Source organism: Macrobrachium rosenbergii, chromosome 4 (genome assembly GCF_040412425.1).
Source record: "Macrobrachium rosenbergii isolate ZJJX-2024 chromosome 4, ASM4041242v1, whole genome shotgun sequence".
NCBI lineage: Eukaryota > Metazoa > Arthropoda > Malacostraca > Decapoda > Palaemonidae > Macrobrachium > Macrobrachium rosenbergii.
Window position 1 is genome coordinate 16162501 of NC_089744.1, and position 19612 is coordinate 16182112.

At 35.7% G+C, this 19612-nt stretch overlaps 1 protein-coding gene across 2 annotated transcripts in view; it reads left to right on the plus strand.

The window, feature by feature from the left end:
- The window catches only part of LOC136830606 (uncharacterized), a 782434-nt gene that overhangs the window by 609084 nt on the left and 153738 nt on the right, over nt 1–19612 (plus strand). For both annotated transcript variants that reach the window (XM_067090162.1, XM_067090172.1), the window contains exon 2: nt 15119–15330. In XM_067090162.1, coding sequence (XP_066946263.1) covers nt 15119–15330 — 212 coding nt within the window. The remainder of the gene's footprint in view (nt 1–15118; nt 15331–19612) is intronic.

Consider the following 19612-nt stretch of genomic DNA (forward strand, 5'->3'; position numbering starts at 1 on the left):
TTAAGTTATTTAGTTTTTGGCATAAAACTGTTATCACTTTGAATGCTTTTATAATCAGATATTCAAAGACAATTCCCTAGTATAAAGGTACTCATTATGTTGAAAATGTTTATTTGGCAAATTATTTTTACTTAGTTCCTCTCTTAGAATTTGGAGAAAATAAGATTTTAAGTTTGAGACTTTTAACTTCATAAAGTTAGAAGGCTTCTTGCAGCCATGAAGAGAGTTTATCTTCCACAGCAAATTATTCGGTTATCCTACAGGCAAATTCTTCGGAAAACCTTTCACCGTTCAAAGCATTGTCTTTTTAAAGTACCGAGCAGTGTTTCCTCGAGACCTGTCGTTTTAAACGTTATCCTCTTGAGGAGTTGTTTTTAAAAGATCTTAAGACTTCTCACCAAGCTCCTAAAAGTTACTCTTTTATGTCTTCTTCCTGGAATTTCAAGTGATTCAAGTCTTGTTTCAAACTTATACTTAATGATCTGACCAATCACGCTTTATTGTTCCATATATTATTGCTTTGGGGTCATTTATACTCTTAGTTTTTAATGACAGCATGAGGGACTTCAGAAATGACCAGCTACAAATAAAGTACAGTACAGTTTGCACGTAAGAATAATAAATAGTTAAGCTACAGAGAATAATAAAAAGGCTTATTAAGAAGAATATATCTTCATTCTTTGTGAATTTAACATCACAAGTATCTTTCAGAGACAAATATCACTACAATATCGTGAGCGAAATACTTCGTTTTAAACTGTATTTCCCGATTCGTTTTCACAAGAGCTCCCAAATCCTCTTTCCTACCTTGGTATGTAAAACCCTTTCTCGCCCCCCTGGACTAAGTACTTGTTTTCTTTCTCGGTTGTGTTCAAATAAAAGAAAGCAAGAGTGTCATGGTACACACACACACACACACACACAACACACACACACACACACACACACACACATATATATATATATATATATATATATATATATATATTTATATATACATCATATATATGATTCATATATGAATTTTTATCACATCATGATTCATATTGATTCATTAAGCTACAAACGTCCTTTAATATCAAGTCGCTCTACCTCGGAAATAATATATTTTCATATATGTTACCGAAGGGGAATTTTGTAGTTGATAATAAGTTCGTCGTCCCGTGGGCTCGAACCACGGAAGACAAGAACTCAGGACTACAGTGACGCCTTTAACCACACAGCCAACAAGTGAGGTATAAGTTGATACCGACTCCCACCTACAAATCCCCGTCGAACTCAGGGTAACACACTGTACTGTATATGAAAATATATTATTTCCGAGGTAGAGCGAATTGGATATTAAAGGACGTTTGTAGCTTAATGCTTATATATATGTATATATATATATATATATATATATATATATATATATATATATATATATATATATATATATATATTTATATATATAATGTGTTTGTGTATGTGTGTATTAATAAATTCTCATTCCTTTTAAAAAGTTTTAAATATATATATATATATATATATATATATATATATATATATATATATATATATATATATATATATATATATATATATATATATATATATATATATATATATATATATATATATATATATACATATATATATATATATATATATATATATATATATATATATATATATATATATATATATATATATATATATATAAAAACTTTTTAAAGGCATAAGAACCCGGCTAATTTACACACAAGTAAATATATCGTGAAACTGAAGTATATTTAAAAGAACTGTCCAGAAACTGTCTCTTGTAAGCATACCTTATCCTACCAGATATCACTGGGTAACGGTAAGCTATTTCATTTGCCGTGTCTTTCCACCTGTGCATTCCGTTTATATAGAGTGAAGTCTCAGGCTTTCCCCTCACAGGTCGTTTACGTGATAAGATCTAGGCTATTTGGATGGCCCTCTGTTCCCCTTTCCATAAAACACAAGTAATTTGTCTGCAAGCTTCAGACCCCTCCTGGCTTTTAGAGACCTCGCTGCACCTGAAGTTGACTTTTCCCATGGCTCTCTCTCTCTCTCTCTCTCTCTCTCTCTTGTACTAAAAACGATATGAGAGCAAGATCTCTCTCTCTCTCTCTCTCTCTCTCTCTCTCTCCTCGTACTAAGAACATTATAGGAACACGATCTCTCTCTCTCTCCCCTTGTACTAAAAACGTTATGAGAGCAAGATCTCTCTCTCTCTCTCTCGATCTCCCCTTGTACTAAGAACGTTATGGGAACAAGATCTCTCTCTCTCTCTCTCTCTCTCTCTCTCTCTCTCTCTCTCTCTCTCTCTCTCTCTCTCTCTCTCTCCTTGTCCTAAGAACGTTATGCGAACAAGATCTCTCTCTCTCTCTCTCTCTCTCTCTCTCTCTCTCTCTCTCTCTCTCTCTCTCTCTCTGTCCCTTGTACCATATACGTTATGGGAACAAGCTCTCTCTCTCTCTCTCTCTCTCTCTCTCTCTCTCTCTCTCTCTCTCTCTCTCTCTCTCTCTCTCAGATATCAGTATCAGCGTGAGCGCTGGGGTATAAATTAGAATTTATATTCAAAATGATGTAAAGATTAACTATACATGGAGGATTATTTATACAAAAGTACTGTATATCCAGCACACTATTGTTCCATCAAAAGATGTAGCGTTGCATTTTGTACCATTTATGTTCATAAACCGCCTAACACCATGAAAGCCAAATAATCTCCATTCATCTCAGCGATCACGGATACACCACAACAAAGCTATGCAATTCAGAACATAATAGAATTATCCTTTGCGTTATGTGGTTTAAGATAATTGCAGTCGTGCGTTGTAATCTGAAGGCCATTCGGTGTCTCGAGTGAATGCAATTTAAAGAAAATTGTACCGAACTCTGATAAACTTACATATTTGTAAAAGACGTGACTTAAGATAAGTCCTCCTAAAGATACAATGCATTAGGTAAATAATTAGATTTATGACCATATGTTTAATCCCGAAAGCTACATGTCATGATATATTATAATACAAAGATGCTTTCAAAGGTCGGGAGTGAGGAACTACTAAAGCAATTCAGAAAGTACTATTTGTTGATAGCAAGAGCCTAGGTGACTAGTAGCATCAAATGAGCACCAATATAGTTTTCCTCGTGTTATAACAAAAACTAAAAAATAAAACTGACTTTAAATAGACAAGTCTGTCGCTTTCTTCGTTGTTGATTTCCATCTTCATATCTTTTTTCCTTCAAGCGGGATATAATGGAGCCTTTTTTGTTCCATTAATCACAAATAGGATTGCAAAATAATAATTTACAGTAACTTGCATGGACGAAAATAAAATTTACAATCGCAATGAGATGAATAGAAAAATTATTTATGCAATCGACAATCACTTTTCTTGCGTTCTTCAGGCCTGGGGCAGAAAAAGACCTTTGTTCTTCGTTGCTAAGGGGAAGCAACGAGCGTCCTTAAGAACAACATTCCTGAATCATTTTCTTTGGAAATCACATAAAAATGCGCTTCATCCAAATTTATATAATAAAATCCGAGTGGGTCTTGTTTGTCCTCCTAATGGTGACAGTAGGGGGGGACATGACACAGCCACCTTCGCCCTGCAAACCGGTTTGTCCGCCCTGGGTGGGGGCGGGGTAGGTAGGGGAACGGGAGGGTAGGGGAGACATCCACCCGCCTCATGCAACCCTGTTTGTCTGCCCCAGGTAGGGGTGGGGTAGGTAGGGGATCGGAGGGTATGTGAGACAGCAGCGTCGAGTTCCAGCGCGCGTGGCGCGTGCCAACAAGCTCGTAAGTAAATAAAGCATAGCAGTTCTTTCACCTTGCACCAAATTCTGAGAATGAAAAATGATACTTTTCTATCGAGGCTTTCCAGGATAGAATACTAACATAAAAGTAAGTGCTACCATACGATTTACATTGGCTGGAAACATACGTTACTATAAAGAAATATTTTTGCTGTGAATGGCGTTGAGATGTATTGCGGTTTCAGAAAATGTGCAAACAGAGAATATTCCTGAAGTTTTGGGTAACAGACTAACCGTTAAGAGATAGAGAGAGAATATAGAACAACAATTGTGCAGTATTTTTATATACATATATATATATATATATATATATATATATATATATATATATATATATATATATATATACCCATTACATATATAACGGATGTCTGTAAATAAACATATATATATATATTATATATATATATATTTATTCTATATATACAGTATAAATATATATTATTATATATATATTTATTCTATACATATACAGTATGTGTGTGTATGTGTGTGTGTGTGTGTGTTTACAGAGATCCGTTACATGTTCAGTGCATGACATTATATTAGTAAATGATGCCATATCTGAAATGAAAAGTAGATAAGAAGACGACTGAGCAAAACAAAAGCAAAATATCTTTGCACTATCTCGCCTTTTATTACAGAGCGGAGGAGCATCAAGCAGACGTTTTTCCCCTTCAGATGTTGCAGCCACTTCAACGCTTGAGGCGATGCCATTCCCTGGGTCTTTCCCGCCCTTCCTTCCTCAATATATCATGGCCATATTTCCAATCTGAATCCTCTTTATCCACCAGTCCTCCTCCACCACTTTCCTCCGTCTCTCTCTCTCTCTCTCTCTCTCTCTCTCTCTCTCTCTCTCTCTCTCTCTCTCTCCATTTCACGAGATTATTTCCTCGTTTCATCCCACTCGTCCTTCTCTTTGGTCTCTGGCTTCCATCGCTCTTTCTAAGCTCCTCTTTTCGAAGGCTCCTGAGCTACGGCGGCCACCTGGCAAATGAGTTACTCACCCTTCCACTTGAAGTAATATACTTCTCTGCTCCTGCACTGCTGCTTCTTCCTCTCTCTCTCTCTCTCTCTCTCTCTCTCTCTCTCTCTCTCTCTCTCTCTCTCTCTCTCTCTTCATAAATCTCATGGCCATGTACGATTGTTTCTGCTTTTACTCTTTAACGACTTCTTACCACCTTAATCTCTCTCTTTCTAACACATACACACAGTAATATATATATATATATATATATATATATATATATATATATATATATATATATATATATATATATATATATATATATAATGTATATATGACTTTTATCACATCACCACTTGTTGGCCGTGTGGGTAAAGGCGTCACTGTAGTCCTGAGTTCTTGTCTTTCGTTGGTTCGAGCCCACGGGACCACGAACTTATTATCAACTAAAAAATTCCCCTTCGGTAACATATATGAAAATATATTATTTCGAGGTAGAGCGAGTGGATATTAAAGGACGTTTGAAACTTAATGCATATATATACATATACATATATATATATATATATATATATATATATATATATATATATATATATATATATATACCTATTTAAAGGGCAGTACTGTTGCTGAAACCATCAAAATGATTCATGACAAAGATCTTTTCATCGGACGCAGCAAGCTGGACCATTCCTGAAAGTGAGCATGAAAATGGTCCTGCAGTTTCGCAGACAGATCGTCACGAAATCTTATCTCTTCTCAGAGTCTTGTATCCCGTCATGGAAACAGCAGTTGTTTAGGATAGATTCTCATCTGGCAGCTACAAAGGATTAGGAGGTAAAAGATACTCCTATTTCGTTTGCCTTGTTTTCACGACGTCGTGAGCATGGATAAACGTCTGCGCTTCTTCAGGCTTTGCATACAGGAAGGAAATCCTTTCTGAACTGAGGGATGCGCCGATCGCACCCCCTGATATAAGATGTCTAAATGCTAAATGGTAATATATTGAGTCTTAGTACTGTGTGTCCTGTTCTTGTATCCAAACCTTAACTTTTTGAAAACATGCACATTTGTATGAAATTATTCCTTCGAAACGGGTCTACACACATGCACACAGAGCACACACACACACACACATACACACAAACACACATATGTATATTATATATATATATATATATATATATATATATATATATATATATATATATATATATATATATATATATATGTATGTATGTATGTACATATATGTGTATATATATATATATATATATATATATATATATATATATATATATATATATATATATATATATATATACACATATATATACAGATATATAATATATATATATATATATATATATATACTATATATATATATATATACAGATATATATATATATGCATATATATATGTGTGTGTGTGTGTGTGTGTAGGTGTAGGTAATGTGTATGTATTTTTCACTATTTGTAACTTTTTTTAGAAGTCACCATTTTTTTTTTTTTTTTTTGGTTTTCTCTTCCTTTAGGTGCCATCGACAACGGAATTGCTCTCAACTCTAAAGAAGACTGTTCTAACCATCTCACAATGAAAGAGACACACACACGATTTCATTATGACATGTCCTGGGCAAACGATATCTTATAAAATAATAATTTTTATCATTAAAGGCAGAGGAAAGAGTAGGATCTATTAATGGGTCATAGTCTCTGACTAAAAGGGTAATACAAGAGGGCATGCATCTGTCTGGCTCTCTCTCTCTCTCTCTCTCTCTCTCTCTCTCTCTCTCCTCTTTTTGTTCTCTGGCATCACTGGAAGGGTGCTATCTTCTCCACTGTCAGTTAATGCATTCGGTCTTGTTAGACAATTTTTGGCTATTTGTTGTTTTCCTTCTACAAGAAAAATAGCTGCAGTTACTGACTTTCAAGAATATCATCTGACAACGAAGAGAATATTCATTTTATCCACAATCCCCTATTTACGTAAAATAAGGATATTAGTAACCCAGAGATGATATATCTTTTTTTTTATTTCAGCTCATTCTCTGTGAATATTTCTAGTACACAAAATCACAGTTGTAAACATATTTTCCACACTTTCATGCTCATTGCAAGCGACTCCATCATCACAAAGAATTATTTTCTCTACACATTTGCTTAGAGACAGCAAATGTTGAAAACGTACATTGTAAGTTAAGTTCTTAAATACACGCAAACACTGAAAGACGGATGTGATTAAGGGGACAAGATGATGCACAGAACCTGAATGAGACAAGTTTCTTTGAACGAGAGGAAATTGTAGGAGCTTTTGGAAAAGAAAGCATGGGCGCCAGACTGACAGCTGGCGATTAGAAAGGAAAAGCAGCAAGTGTTCTGAAGATAGCTAATTTCTGCGTAGTAAAATTATAAAACTGCGCAGCCTAACGGGTGGAAAAAAATCTTTTGTAAGAAAGAATGATTCTCTGTTTTAACTAGTAAATACGGTTAATTCGTGAAAATAATATATTTCTTTTATACTTTAGTTGTACACTATAAATGATGTATATGAGAGAGAATAAAAGTTAATTTTAAAACTTTTTGTTTAATTACACACACATACACACACACACACACACAATATTACACACACACACACACACATATATATATATATATATATATATATATATATATATATATACAGTATATATATATATATATATATATATATATATATATATATATATATATATATAAATATATATTAACATATAATTGACAGGTAACACCAGTTCGATCGATTAGATAAACGGACGCCTTTGAAGCCCATCGAATTTAAAAGCATACTAGGAGCATCAAGGTACTCGCCATTATTGCAAATGGGGGCTAGTTCTATTCCTCGGGTGTCTCAGGTTCTGCACTTCTGATTTATCCACAAAAGCATTTCATCCTTGCAAATACACACCCACTCACGGACCGCTCATAATATATTATTTAAACATCTCCCTCCTACAGACGTAGCTCATGTCAATTCCCCACTACACTGCCAAGTCTGCGCGCGGGGGAGTTTTGTGAAGGACGACTGAACGGTAAAAAGGAAAGGATGTCAGAATAAGCAGTTTATTGTTGCATACGGTACGTAATTCATCTGTGACTCACGCTGCTGGTGGGGGTGGTGGGTGGCGGACACAATAACACAATTCTGCAGTTGTTATTCGCCGTTGCATAATACAGGGTGGCGACTGGATGGAAAAAACATGACGCCAAACGTATCTTTGTTTGATCGTTGATCGGTATCAGTTCAATAGCAGTATTGCATTTAAAGAATAAGAAAAAGGATTGCCTTTAGTAAATCCATTTATCTTAATAAAGATTTTAGAGTATTTTTGACAATTTCATTTAAGTGGGCGAGCTACAAAATATACGACATATGACAGGTGTAATTTACTGAGTAGTAATTACAAATACAACACGTTTATATGCTCTCACAAACACACTCTCACACACACATACACACACACACACGGCGCGCGCGTATAAATAATATATATATATATATATATATATATATATATACATACTGTGGAGAGAGTTTATCAAGGTCATATGTGTACGCGTAGGGTACATGAAGTTGATATATTTACTAAATGACTGATTCATATTTTTCCATTTTTAATGAGCCGTGATTGATAATATCTGGTGTCCTTTTATTGAGATTTTTCTTTTTTTTCTGAATATACGATGCAATATTCACCATACAGTGAAAAAAAATGGGACCATAGGGAGACTTACTACCTTGGATATAGGATTTCCGTTCTAGCTGAATGGAACAGCTGTTGTGGCCTACCTAATTAAAAGGCAGATTACTTACTTTTCATTCTCGAACAAAAAATCTACGTCATAATGAGGAGAATTATACATCACGGATATTTTAACATAACATACCATAGTAGATAGAGATTAAAAGTCGGCCAAGCCCAAATTCATTTTACAAGGGAAAAAAATTCTGAATTTATAAATTGAGGTGAACAGGTAGCATTTAGGGCAAGCTGGGGAGAAAGGATGGAAAGGATAAAAGGTAATGGCATTGTTGAAACAGTTTTAATCCCGACACGAGCCATTAAGGAAAGAATGGGTGTTCGGGGCCATAACACGAGGTAAGCTTCTGATCAATAGTGCAGCCGTTATGTGTCTATATATATATATATATATATATATATATATATATATATATATATATATATATATATATATATATATATATATATATATATATATATATATATACACATATATACTGTATATACAGGGTATAACACGAGATTATGCAAATATTTTGGGAAATGAAAAAAAGTCATTCTGAGCATCAAACGTTCCATAAACATAAATTTTAAGGCTTCATTTGTCGGTGAGGTGAATTTTAAAATAACTTACATATATATATATATATATATATATATATATATATATATATATATATATATATATAGATAGATATATAGATAGATAGATAGATAGATATATAATCTCCGTACAACTTTCGTTTATAAATACTATCATACTGGTGTAAGGTTGCTAGCCCATACTGTCCAGTGAATGGCCAGGGGCTTACATTTCTACAATATCTGATATTTCTTAGTGGTATATCCCATACAAGTACGGCAGAGGTCCCGACTTGATAAGGAATGTACACTGCCTAGTGCAAGTACATGGTTGGTGTGATGCATAAATTTTATTTATTTATTTATTTTTTTTTTTTTTGCATATCAGTTCAGTTTAATTTTACTTATAAAATCTCCTGACATACGACAACAAAACATGAAGGTTTTGAATAATGAGACTCCCGTTTTGAAACTAGGAATACATAATATTTCCTTAGTTTTCACGGGGTCATCATAAACTCGATTATGGTACAGGAGGAAATTATAAAAATGATCAGGTGAATCAGTGTAAGTGAGAAACTCAAGAGAATATCGAAATGGGAGATAAAAAGCCGGAGGGGATATGAAACTGCGAGACAGAGACTAATGTTACCTTCAAAGAAAACGAGAAATTATAAAAGAAAATGACAGTGGTTGAGGGGGAACTGAGACAGTGGCGGTCAAATCGGATCGGAACTGAACCAGGATTAATTCATTTCTATTGCACCAACATTAATGATAAAATATAACGTAAATTTTCCCTAACAATTAATCATATTGTTATCGATGTGCTCGTTGAACTGTTTTGTTCTAACGAGGATAAAAACAATTAAAAGAGAGGTATGTACAAGCTAATGCATTTCATTCTGTCTGTTGCAGCAAACCTTGAGTCACAAGAAAGAAAAAAACACTAATTTAAGTTTAGATATGGATATAGCCAATTATCTTGGTCTAAATAACAATTAATTTTATGCAGAAACATGATTTGCAAGTTACAAATACAGAATACAGAAATTGTTCTCTAAAAGCAAGAACTGATTACATAAACAGAACATCAGTACAAGCTTATGCTGAGTACGGCAGAAATATTACTAAAGAACTGTAAGGGAAACTATTTTCATACCGCAATTTCTAAAACTGTGAAGCATGATGTAAGGCATACTTAGAATATTTTACAAGTAAAGTTGAGACAAAATCAAAACAAAATATGTTATTGTTCTATTCATACTACAGCTAAAAGGTGACACTAAAACGATGAGGGGTTCATTTGAAAAGAGAGCAGATACGCTCGAATCGAATGAAATATCCACATGCATTTCCAGCCTCGAAGGAATTGTAGAATACAAGGATTTACTTTGTTGTGAGAGACAGCCTGAATTTCGAAATCACTATTAGAGCAACTGTTTTCAGTCATATATCTAAAATCCGGATAACTACAACATGAAAAACAAAGATGGAAGTCATGCTGGAGACACAGTTCTTGTATGAAAATCATTGCCATCAGCTATCCACTTGTGTTAGGCTGTGCTTTGCAATAGGGGGAAAAGCAGAAGAAACATGAACAACGTGTTTCAATCAAAAAGTGAACAACGTGTTTCAATCAAAAAGTGAACAACGTGTTTCAATCAAAAAGTGAACAACGTGTTTCAATCAAAATGTAAGAGAAAATAATCAATTCACTGCATTCTCATACAAAATATATCACTGGATGAGCATTTCGAATATTATCTTACTGGAAATGGTAGAATGTCTAGTTTTCTTCTTACAGGTACATATTCTGCAAGCTATTCAGTATGTATATACAAACACACACACATATATATATATATATATATATATATATATTTTTTTTTTTTTTTTGTGTAAACAATCTCATTAAAGTTCTAGATATTGTATTCTCTTAAGCGTTTATAAGGAATTCATGAATAATAGCGGCACATAACTGACTCCACTGTCAGAAACACACACACAAAAAAAAAAAGGCGAAAACAGTCTTCATTACTGAACAGAGATTTGCTATATCAAACCGAAAAAGGGTGACATACCAGTCTTTCTTACGAACATGTAAAAAGAAATTTATTAACTCTGTTCATTACACGAATTCCTAGCCGAAACAGAGATAGGGCATCCGATACGTATTCAAGGAGAGATGAAATGAATATCAGGTAGGCTACTGTAAGAGCGAGAATTATGAAGACCTCAGGGGTAGTAACGCAGGCCATTCCCAGTACACAGCCTGAAGATGGGACTAAAGATTTTGTGTAGTATTTCTTCGTCCCAAGCTACATTGTTCTTAGTCATTTACTTTTCTCCCCTTTTCAGTTATTTATTCAACTTCATTAAGCATCCTTCGTCAAGCTAATCTATAATAATGGTCTTGTGCGCAATTGAAGACTTGTCTTTTGTATTTCTTCATTTTATTTTACGCTGATTTCGCCGATATCAATAACCAGATATTGAAAAAAGAAAGTGTTAAGGTTATCTTTCATCCAGTGTTTCTAAATCACAATTTAAAAATCGAAAATCTGAAGTAGTATTTGCGTATAAGTGTCGGATGATCGAGGCGCCTTTTTTCACAGAACGGTTTGCTGCTGGAATCACGCGCTGATGTTTCCGCCAATTCCCGCTCTCGGAAAACACATCCTTTGTTCATCTCACGCTCGGATGGAGGCCTTTATTTTTAATTCGTCGCTTTTGATTATAAAACTGTTCTCGCGCTCTCAAATCATGTTTGGAGAGGTTGTTTAAAACCTTCAGTGAATACTAAGATTTCGAAAGTTCCAGTTAATTTTAGTAGTTAAACAATTTAAAGCTGTATTTTACAGTAATTCCCAACTTATGTCTTGAAAAATAAACACACATTGATGACATTGTTTCGAACAGAATTCATTAATGGCATAGTCATGAGATAGATACAGAGACAACGATCAAGATATCTGTTCAATGACATTTTGACGAATTTACCCAAACTGGAACTGAAATGTTACAGAAACGTTATAATAATTATTTTCTGGTTTCAGGTAGGATAACTGTATCAGAAACAATTGATTCGGTAACAAAAAATGAAGTGAAGAACTGAATATAGAGACAGATGTGGAATTGAATGAAATGGAATGTAAAATTAGGCCAGAGGCCAAGCGCTGGGACTTTCGAGGTCACTCAGTGCTGGAAGGGGAATTGAGAGTCTTTAAAGGTGTAACAGAATGAAAATCTCGCAGTTGCACTATGGCAAATTTTTTAAAAGAGGGTGGAAAGTAAGATGGAAGGAAGGAGGAAGAAAGAGAATATGAACAGAGGTGCAGTAAAATGAATGAAAGGGGTTGCAGCTATGGGCCGAAGGGATGCTGCAAGGAACCTTAAGTAATGCGCACAGTGGACCTGTCAGGGGCATTGATGACACCAACCCCCTTCGGGGTGAGGCATATTTGGAATACAAGAGCAAAGAAGGGTTTTTTTTTTTTTTTTAGATTGACTTACATTACAGGTAGCGGATGGAAGCCATACTGGGGAATTAGAGCTAATAGAACGTGGATGAGATACTGTATAGGTAATTGTTCGGTAGCCTACCAGGATTTATAGGAGTTGAAAACAATGCATTCTTTCAAAGCAGAATTCGGAACTATATCCTATTTCCCTGGATGCTGACTGAGCCAGACAATTGTCAATGAAAAATTTTGAATCAGTCGATTTGGATTAATTAGTGCAAATAACGCATATTTTAAACAGAAGTCGTAGACTACTTGCTAAAAGTATTAGCAATGAGCCCAGTTCTCTGGATGCTGATCGAGACGGTTGATAATGAAAAGCTTTTGAACCAATCAATTTGGATTAATCACTGAACAAAACTGTTCAGCCGCTGATTCTAACATTGACATTGATAATCCAAAAACTGTGCGTATGCAGTGAATATTCAGATCTGTTCTGTGTACGAAAAAGAAGAAGATTTCTGGTTGCCAAGTGATGGCACACTACCAGATACGAGGCTCAAGCTGAAAATTTCAATTTTAATCATATGCTGAACGGGAACTTCGCGATATATGCAGAAAGCGTAAGGCGTAACTGTGAAATATTGTAATATCTGCGCAACTGATATCAGGCCTTCAAGGTGAGATGGTATTCCAACAACTCTGCAAGTCAGCAGCAACATTTGTCTTACTGAAAACGGAGAAGATGTTTAAAGGCTCTATCAGATATAAGTAAAAATTTTAAATCTTGTCTTTTGGTATATTGTATTCTCAGTATAAGAACAGATTAATAAATGAAGTGACGAAAGCATTTCACTAGAATAACGAAGACAACGCAGACAATGTCAAGAATAAAGGTAATGTCATCTAAAATCAATGGAAAACTATAATGATATAAAAACTGTAATTCAAATATGGTTATGGGAGATCATATTTATATTTTACGGCTGGCTACCTACCACGCCCCCACCTGGGCCGGACAAACAGGTTTGCAGGAGGTGGGTGGATGTGTCATGCCTCACCTACCTTCCCGATCCCCCACCTACCCCGCCCCCACTGGGATGGAAAAACAGGGTTTGCCAGAGGAGGGTGGGTGTGTCATACCTCACCAACCTTCCCGATCCCCTACCTACCCCGCCCCGACCGGGATGGAAAAACAGGGTTTGCCAGAGGAGGGTGGGTGTGCCATGTCTCCCCTACCCTCCCGATCCCCTACCTACCCCGCCCCCAGCCGGGGCGAACAAACAGGTTTGCCAGAGGAGGGTGGATGTGTCATGCCTCACCTACCCTCCCGATCCCCTACCTACCCCGCCCCCAGCCGGGGCGAACAAACAGGTTTGCCAGAGGAGGGTGGATGTGTCATGCCTCACCTACCCTCCCGATCCCTACCTACCCTCCCCCCACCCAGGGCGGACAAACAAGAAAGAGCCACTCGTATTTTATTATTATAGATAGATGATTCACTTCCTCTACTGTAAAAGATTGTTCAAAACCACTTCACATCCGAACGAAACAAGTTTAGGAAGGTAGTGTCAGTTATCCCTCCTCCTGACAAGGAGACATTAGTCTACTAAAGAGGGAGGAAAAGATAGAAAATACAAGCCATTGCAAGAGAAATGCGAGGGGAGAGAGACGCACAGACCAGCAATTTCACGACTATTCAGGAATTTTTTCATTAGCCTTATACCTCTTAGCCTTATCTCTTTGAGATTACCTCGAACCTGAGTGGCCATTATCAGTCGAGAAGCAATGGAGAGAAGGGTGATGAAATACTGTTTAAGAAAAAAGGAAATTGAGACTATCACAACGACACGTTTGATTTACATTGGTTAATTCTTGATACGCCCATTTATTCATTAATTAATTTATTGTCCATTCGTTTGTTTATATTCCTGTTATTCTATTACCTTTGTAGGTGTTTGCTGTAGTCCATGTTTTGTTTAGAGTGATTGGCGAGGAATGAAGCATTTTAAGAAAAATTAGAATATCACATTTTATCTAGTAATATTAATATTACTTAATTAATAATCTATCGTCCATGTGTTAGTTGATTTCCCTTTAATTCTGTTACCTTTTAAACTTTCCGTTCTTTTTCGAGTCATCCTAACAGCGCGTGACGAGGATTACTTTATTTGTTCACTTGACTCTTTAATCAATTATTTCCCTTTAATTCAGTTACCTCTTAAACTTTCTGTTCTTTTTCGAGTCATCCTAACAGCGCGTGACGAGATTCTTTAACCAATCTATTGTCCATTTGTTTGTTTGTCTCCTTATTCTATATATAAACTTTATAACCTTTGGTCCTTTTCCGTGTCATCCCAATAGTGACCTGGGACGACTGCTTGCTTCGTTCATTCATTCTTACATTAATGCACTGCTTATTTATTTGCTTATTTACTTTTTATCCCTACTTTTATAACCCTCCGTTCTTTTCCATGCCATCCTAACAGTGAGTGGCGAGGACGGAATAACCGTAACGAGCATCGAGATTCCTCCGTACGTCGAGAGGGGCGATGACGTCACCTTGAACTGCTGCTACAATCTCAGCAACTACAAGCTGTATTCGATCAAGTGGTACCGCAACGACAAGGAATTCTTCAGGTACATCACGGAAGACGACCCCCCGAAGAAGATCTTCAGCATTCCCGGGATTGACGTGAACGTAAGTTACTGCGAGTGGTTTGGTTGTTTGAATGTGATTGTACGCCTTTTTTGTCCAAGTTGCTAATGGAGTTGAAAAGTTACGACGTGATTTTCTAAAGTGGCTGCAATAACTGATTAGCTTACGTGTCTGTGCCATCATTACCTCTTCTTTCATTCTTAATTACATCATTAATATGAATCCTAACTATATTTCTTGGTGAAAATTAATGTTTTCGGAATTCATGGTCATCTTGTTCAGTTACTTCCATATTTTCTCCTGAGCTTCATTATATTGGACAAACGTTTATTTCCTCACTGACGTTCCTGTCTGGCCTCAGTAACTGGCACGTTGATTAATCTTGGATGATATTGACCTAGTCTCCCTCCAGTTAACGGTAACTGGCAACACATCGCTTTTGTAAACTAACCAATTTATAAGACATTCTTTGTGATGGGTCATCGTATGGAAGACACGTTTCAAAATATTCAAGATACTCTTTCGGGTAATAACATTTAAAAAAAAATGTAAATGAATGATATGAATAGAAAATATCGCAGGGCTCCTATTATACGTGCATTTTTTTAATTTTCATATTTTACTTACATTATTTACCTGATGTTATAAACGTTTAGAAATCTTGTATATTGGTCATACTGAAAGTGCTAAAGATGATTCACATTACTTGAATAATAAGACTGCAAGGTTTAGTTTTTATTATTAGTGTTGTTTTGATTGTAATCACAAGCGAATAATTACAGTCTTCGCGACTGAACAATATATTAGAAATTAGAAAATATAGAGAACTTTAGAAAACCAGCAAAACTTTCATTTTCATTCTTGTGCGAGTATTCTTTTTTAAGATACCACCATATGGAATGTACATAAACACTAATTTAAAAGCTCGCTGGCAGGAATGAGGCATCTGAGGCTGAAACCTCCTCCGATAAATGCTTGTTTCCTGATCCGGCAATCCGGAAATTCTACGAGATCTTCTTCACATGGAATGTGGCATCAGTTGGTAATAATCACGAAATTTTAGCTATGATTATCATCATCGTCATGCGATGAAAATCTAACAAATTAGTAGCGACATTAGCATAATCATTCTAAGGTTTCACTTGAAGTTTGACTGCTTTCCCTGATACATCGTATAGTCATATGAAATTATTCATGTCATGCTGTTCCTTTGTAAGTTAAGATGTGAAAATAAAAATCTTAATCTAAGGCTGTAACACCTGTTTACTCTTCTTGAAGTTAAGGTAACTTAAATCATAACCTGAAGTTTGACTTTTCAATGATTATGAATCCTCCATGGTTAGTACAGAAGAAAGTAGGCTATAATTAGGATGGATACAATTATCTAGGAAACTCAGTTCCAGTCGAAAACTCTCAAATTATGTAGAAGTGATATTCTAAAAACGGAAACAATGAAAATAACGACGAAGGGAACAATTACACAATTCGAATAGCTCTTCCTACTAAACACGTGTGCATGCGCAGGCAACAACGCGCTGGCGTCTGCGCGAAAGGATACTTCCGAATTGCATAAATAATGATTAAATTCTGTGTACAAGTAAAGCTCACACGTCACTCACGACCTATTTTCCTTCATTTGCTTGTGCAAATGCTTCGTCAAATTTGAGCCGAGGGTTTCCGTCGCCGGAGGGACGAAGGATAAGGATCCAGCATGAATAATTAGGCAACCATTATGGTGCAATTGGCAGAGTCACATATTTTGCATACTTATTCTGCTTGTCCTTATCATGTTGGCTTTTTTTATTTTTTCTTTACTCTCTAGTACAGGGATTAGATATAAGCTATATGAACAGAGATCAGATATATAAACCAGGTAGAGAGAGAGAGAGAGAGAGAGAGAGAGAGAGAGAGAGAGAGAGAGAGAGAGAGAGAGAGAGAGAGAGAGAGATTTTTTCTTCTTTACACTCTAGCACAGGGATTAGATATAAATTATATGAACATCAATCAGATATATAAACCAGAGAGAGAGAGAGAGAGAGAGAGAGAGAGAGAGAGAGAGAGAGAGAGAGTTTTTTTACACTAGTACAGGGATTAGATATAAATCATATGAACAGAGATCAGATATATAAACCAGGTAGAGAGAGAGAGAGAGAGAGAAAGAGAGAGAGAGAGAGAGAGGTTTTTTCTTTTTTTACACTCTAGTACAGGGATTAGACATAAACTATATGAACAGAGATCAGATATATAAACCAGGTAGAGAGAGAGAGAGAGAGAGAGAGAGAGAGAGAGAGAGAGAGAGAGAGAGAGAGAGAGAGAGAGAGAGAGTACACCAGATAGGTGGTTCTAATAAAAAATAATTCTCGCCAAAGCAAGAAGCCTGATTATTTTGTTATAAGAATAACTTGAAGTTATAAGGAGTTTTTCCATAGTTCTCAGTATTTCCCAACAAGTATTGAGCACTTTGGTTTTGAAGTGACAACTTAACAAATTCACTAAAGTTTTCAATCCTATGGTTTTGAAGTGACAATTTGACTAAAGTTTTCCATCCTAACATGACAGCAAAGGAGTTCAATTTCGCAAGCGTATTCTTAGCAGGATCCATAAGCAAAATGATAAAGCTTTTCGCTCTCCTGAATGCCCGAAATGTTTACCGTGAAAGAGGTTAAGAAATCCATTTGTTAGTTAAGAGCCAAAACATTCAATCATGACTCAAGGGCCAGTGCATGTTGGGCTAACAAGTTGTAATAAGCCTGGGTCATGAGTTTTGCATGGTACAAACAGAACTATGACACTCTACGTTGTCCATCAATAAAGATTTACAAGAACCAGACGTAATAAAGTTAGTTTATAATATTATATACTATTTCCATCTTTGAAGGTTTACAAGAACCAGGAGTAATAAAGTTAGTTTATAATATTATATGCTATTTCCATCTTAAGAGAAGAGCACGAGTGTGATAAAAATGAAACCACTCGAACCTGAACCTCATTAGATTTTAGGAATGTTGCACCCATGTAAAAGAACCTTGGCTATTTAGTAATGGATAAGATATACTTAATTTAAACGTGAGTTAAGCAGCCTTAACAGAAAAACGACAACCCACTACCAGGGAAGACACATTATGAGAGCTGTATTTTCGAGGGTCAAGGCGGTATCCAAAGCTGGAATGGCCATAGACTTGGCAAAAGTTCCTCTAAGTGCGGGTTTGAGTACCTGTGCGCTACCTCAGTTACATAAAAGGTAAAATGAATAGACACGCACACACGGCATTTGCTATGTGGATCTGAGTGTCATTCTGCCACCTAAAACATATCGTAAATCCAATACGCAAAACAGCACCGAACTCATCATGACACCATCCAAACAAAACAACGTCCATTTGTGAAGAAACAATAATGAGAGAATACGAGAAACCTCAACATTACCTAACAAATAAATCAAGATTGACTGATTGATTAATTGTGGGTTATCCGGCGTATCGAGTACAAAGTAAACAAGTTAGATAAACAAAGCATTAAGACCACACCGCTTAACAATGCTGCTACAGAAAGAACATGTCCGACAACAAACAGGATCATTTCGCCGGTTGTAGAGAGCCGTAGCCCCGTAGCAATCCTACTAATGACGTTAGCTCCCTGATAGGTATGTGTCTACGTGCGTTTGTTTGCGTCTGTGTTTGTTCGTCAGCATGTTTGTGTGTGTGTGAGTGTGTGTGTGTGTGTGTGTTGGCCGGGAAGTGGGATTGCCACGGGACCTCCTTCTGTAATAAGATCTGAGACTTGGAGACCTCCCGTCCCTTCTTCCTATCTTCTCCATTGCATACATTGCCTTCGCAATGAAATAACGTATCACTCGCGTGTAGACAGGTTGTCGGAGCTTCCGTTTGCAAGCTTGTACGTACACAAAATTTGATGCCGTACACTGCCATGTGCGTGTCTGTTGAACGTCTTACATATATATACATATATATATATATATATATATATATATATATATATATATATATATATATATATATATATATATATATATATATATAAATATACATATCTATACCTATACAAACCCCTCACATATATAAACTCCCAAACACACATATCTATCACTCACCTACAAACCCCTCACATACAAACATATACATATATATACATACATATATATATATATATATATATATATATATATATATATATATATATATATATATGTATATATGTGTGTGTGTATGTGTGTCTGTATCTGTGCTTGTTACGTGTGTAGGTCTGCCAGTCAAAGCATGCGAATGAAATCTATTTACAATTTTATTTCTTGTTTCACTATTTC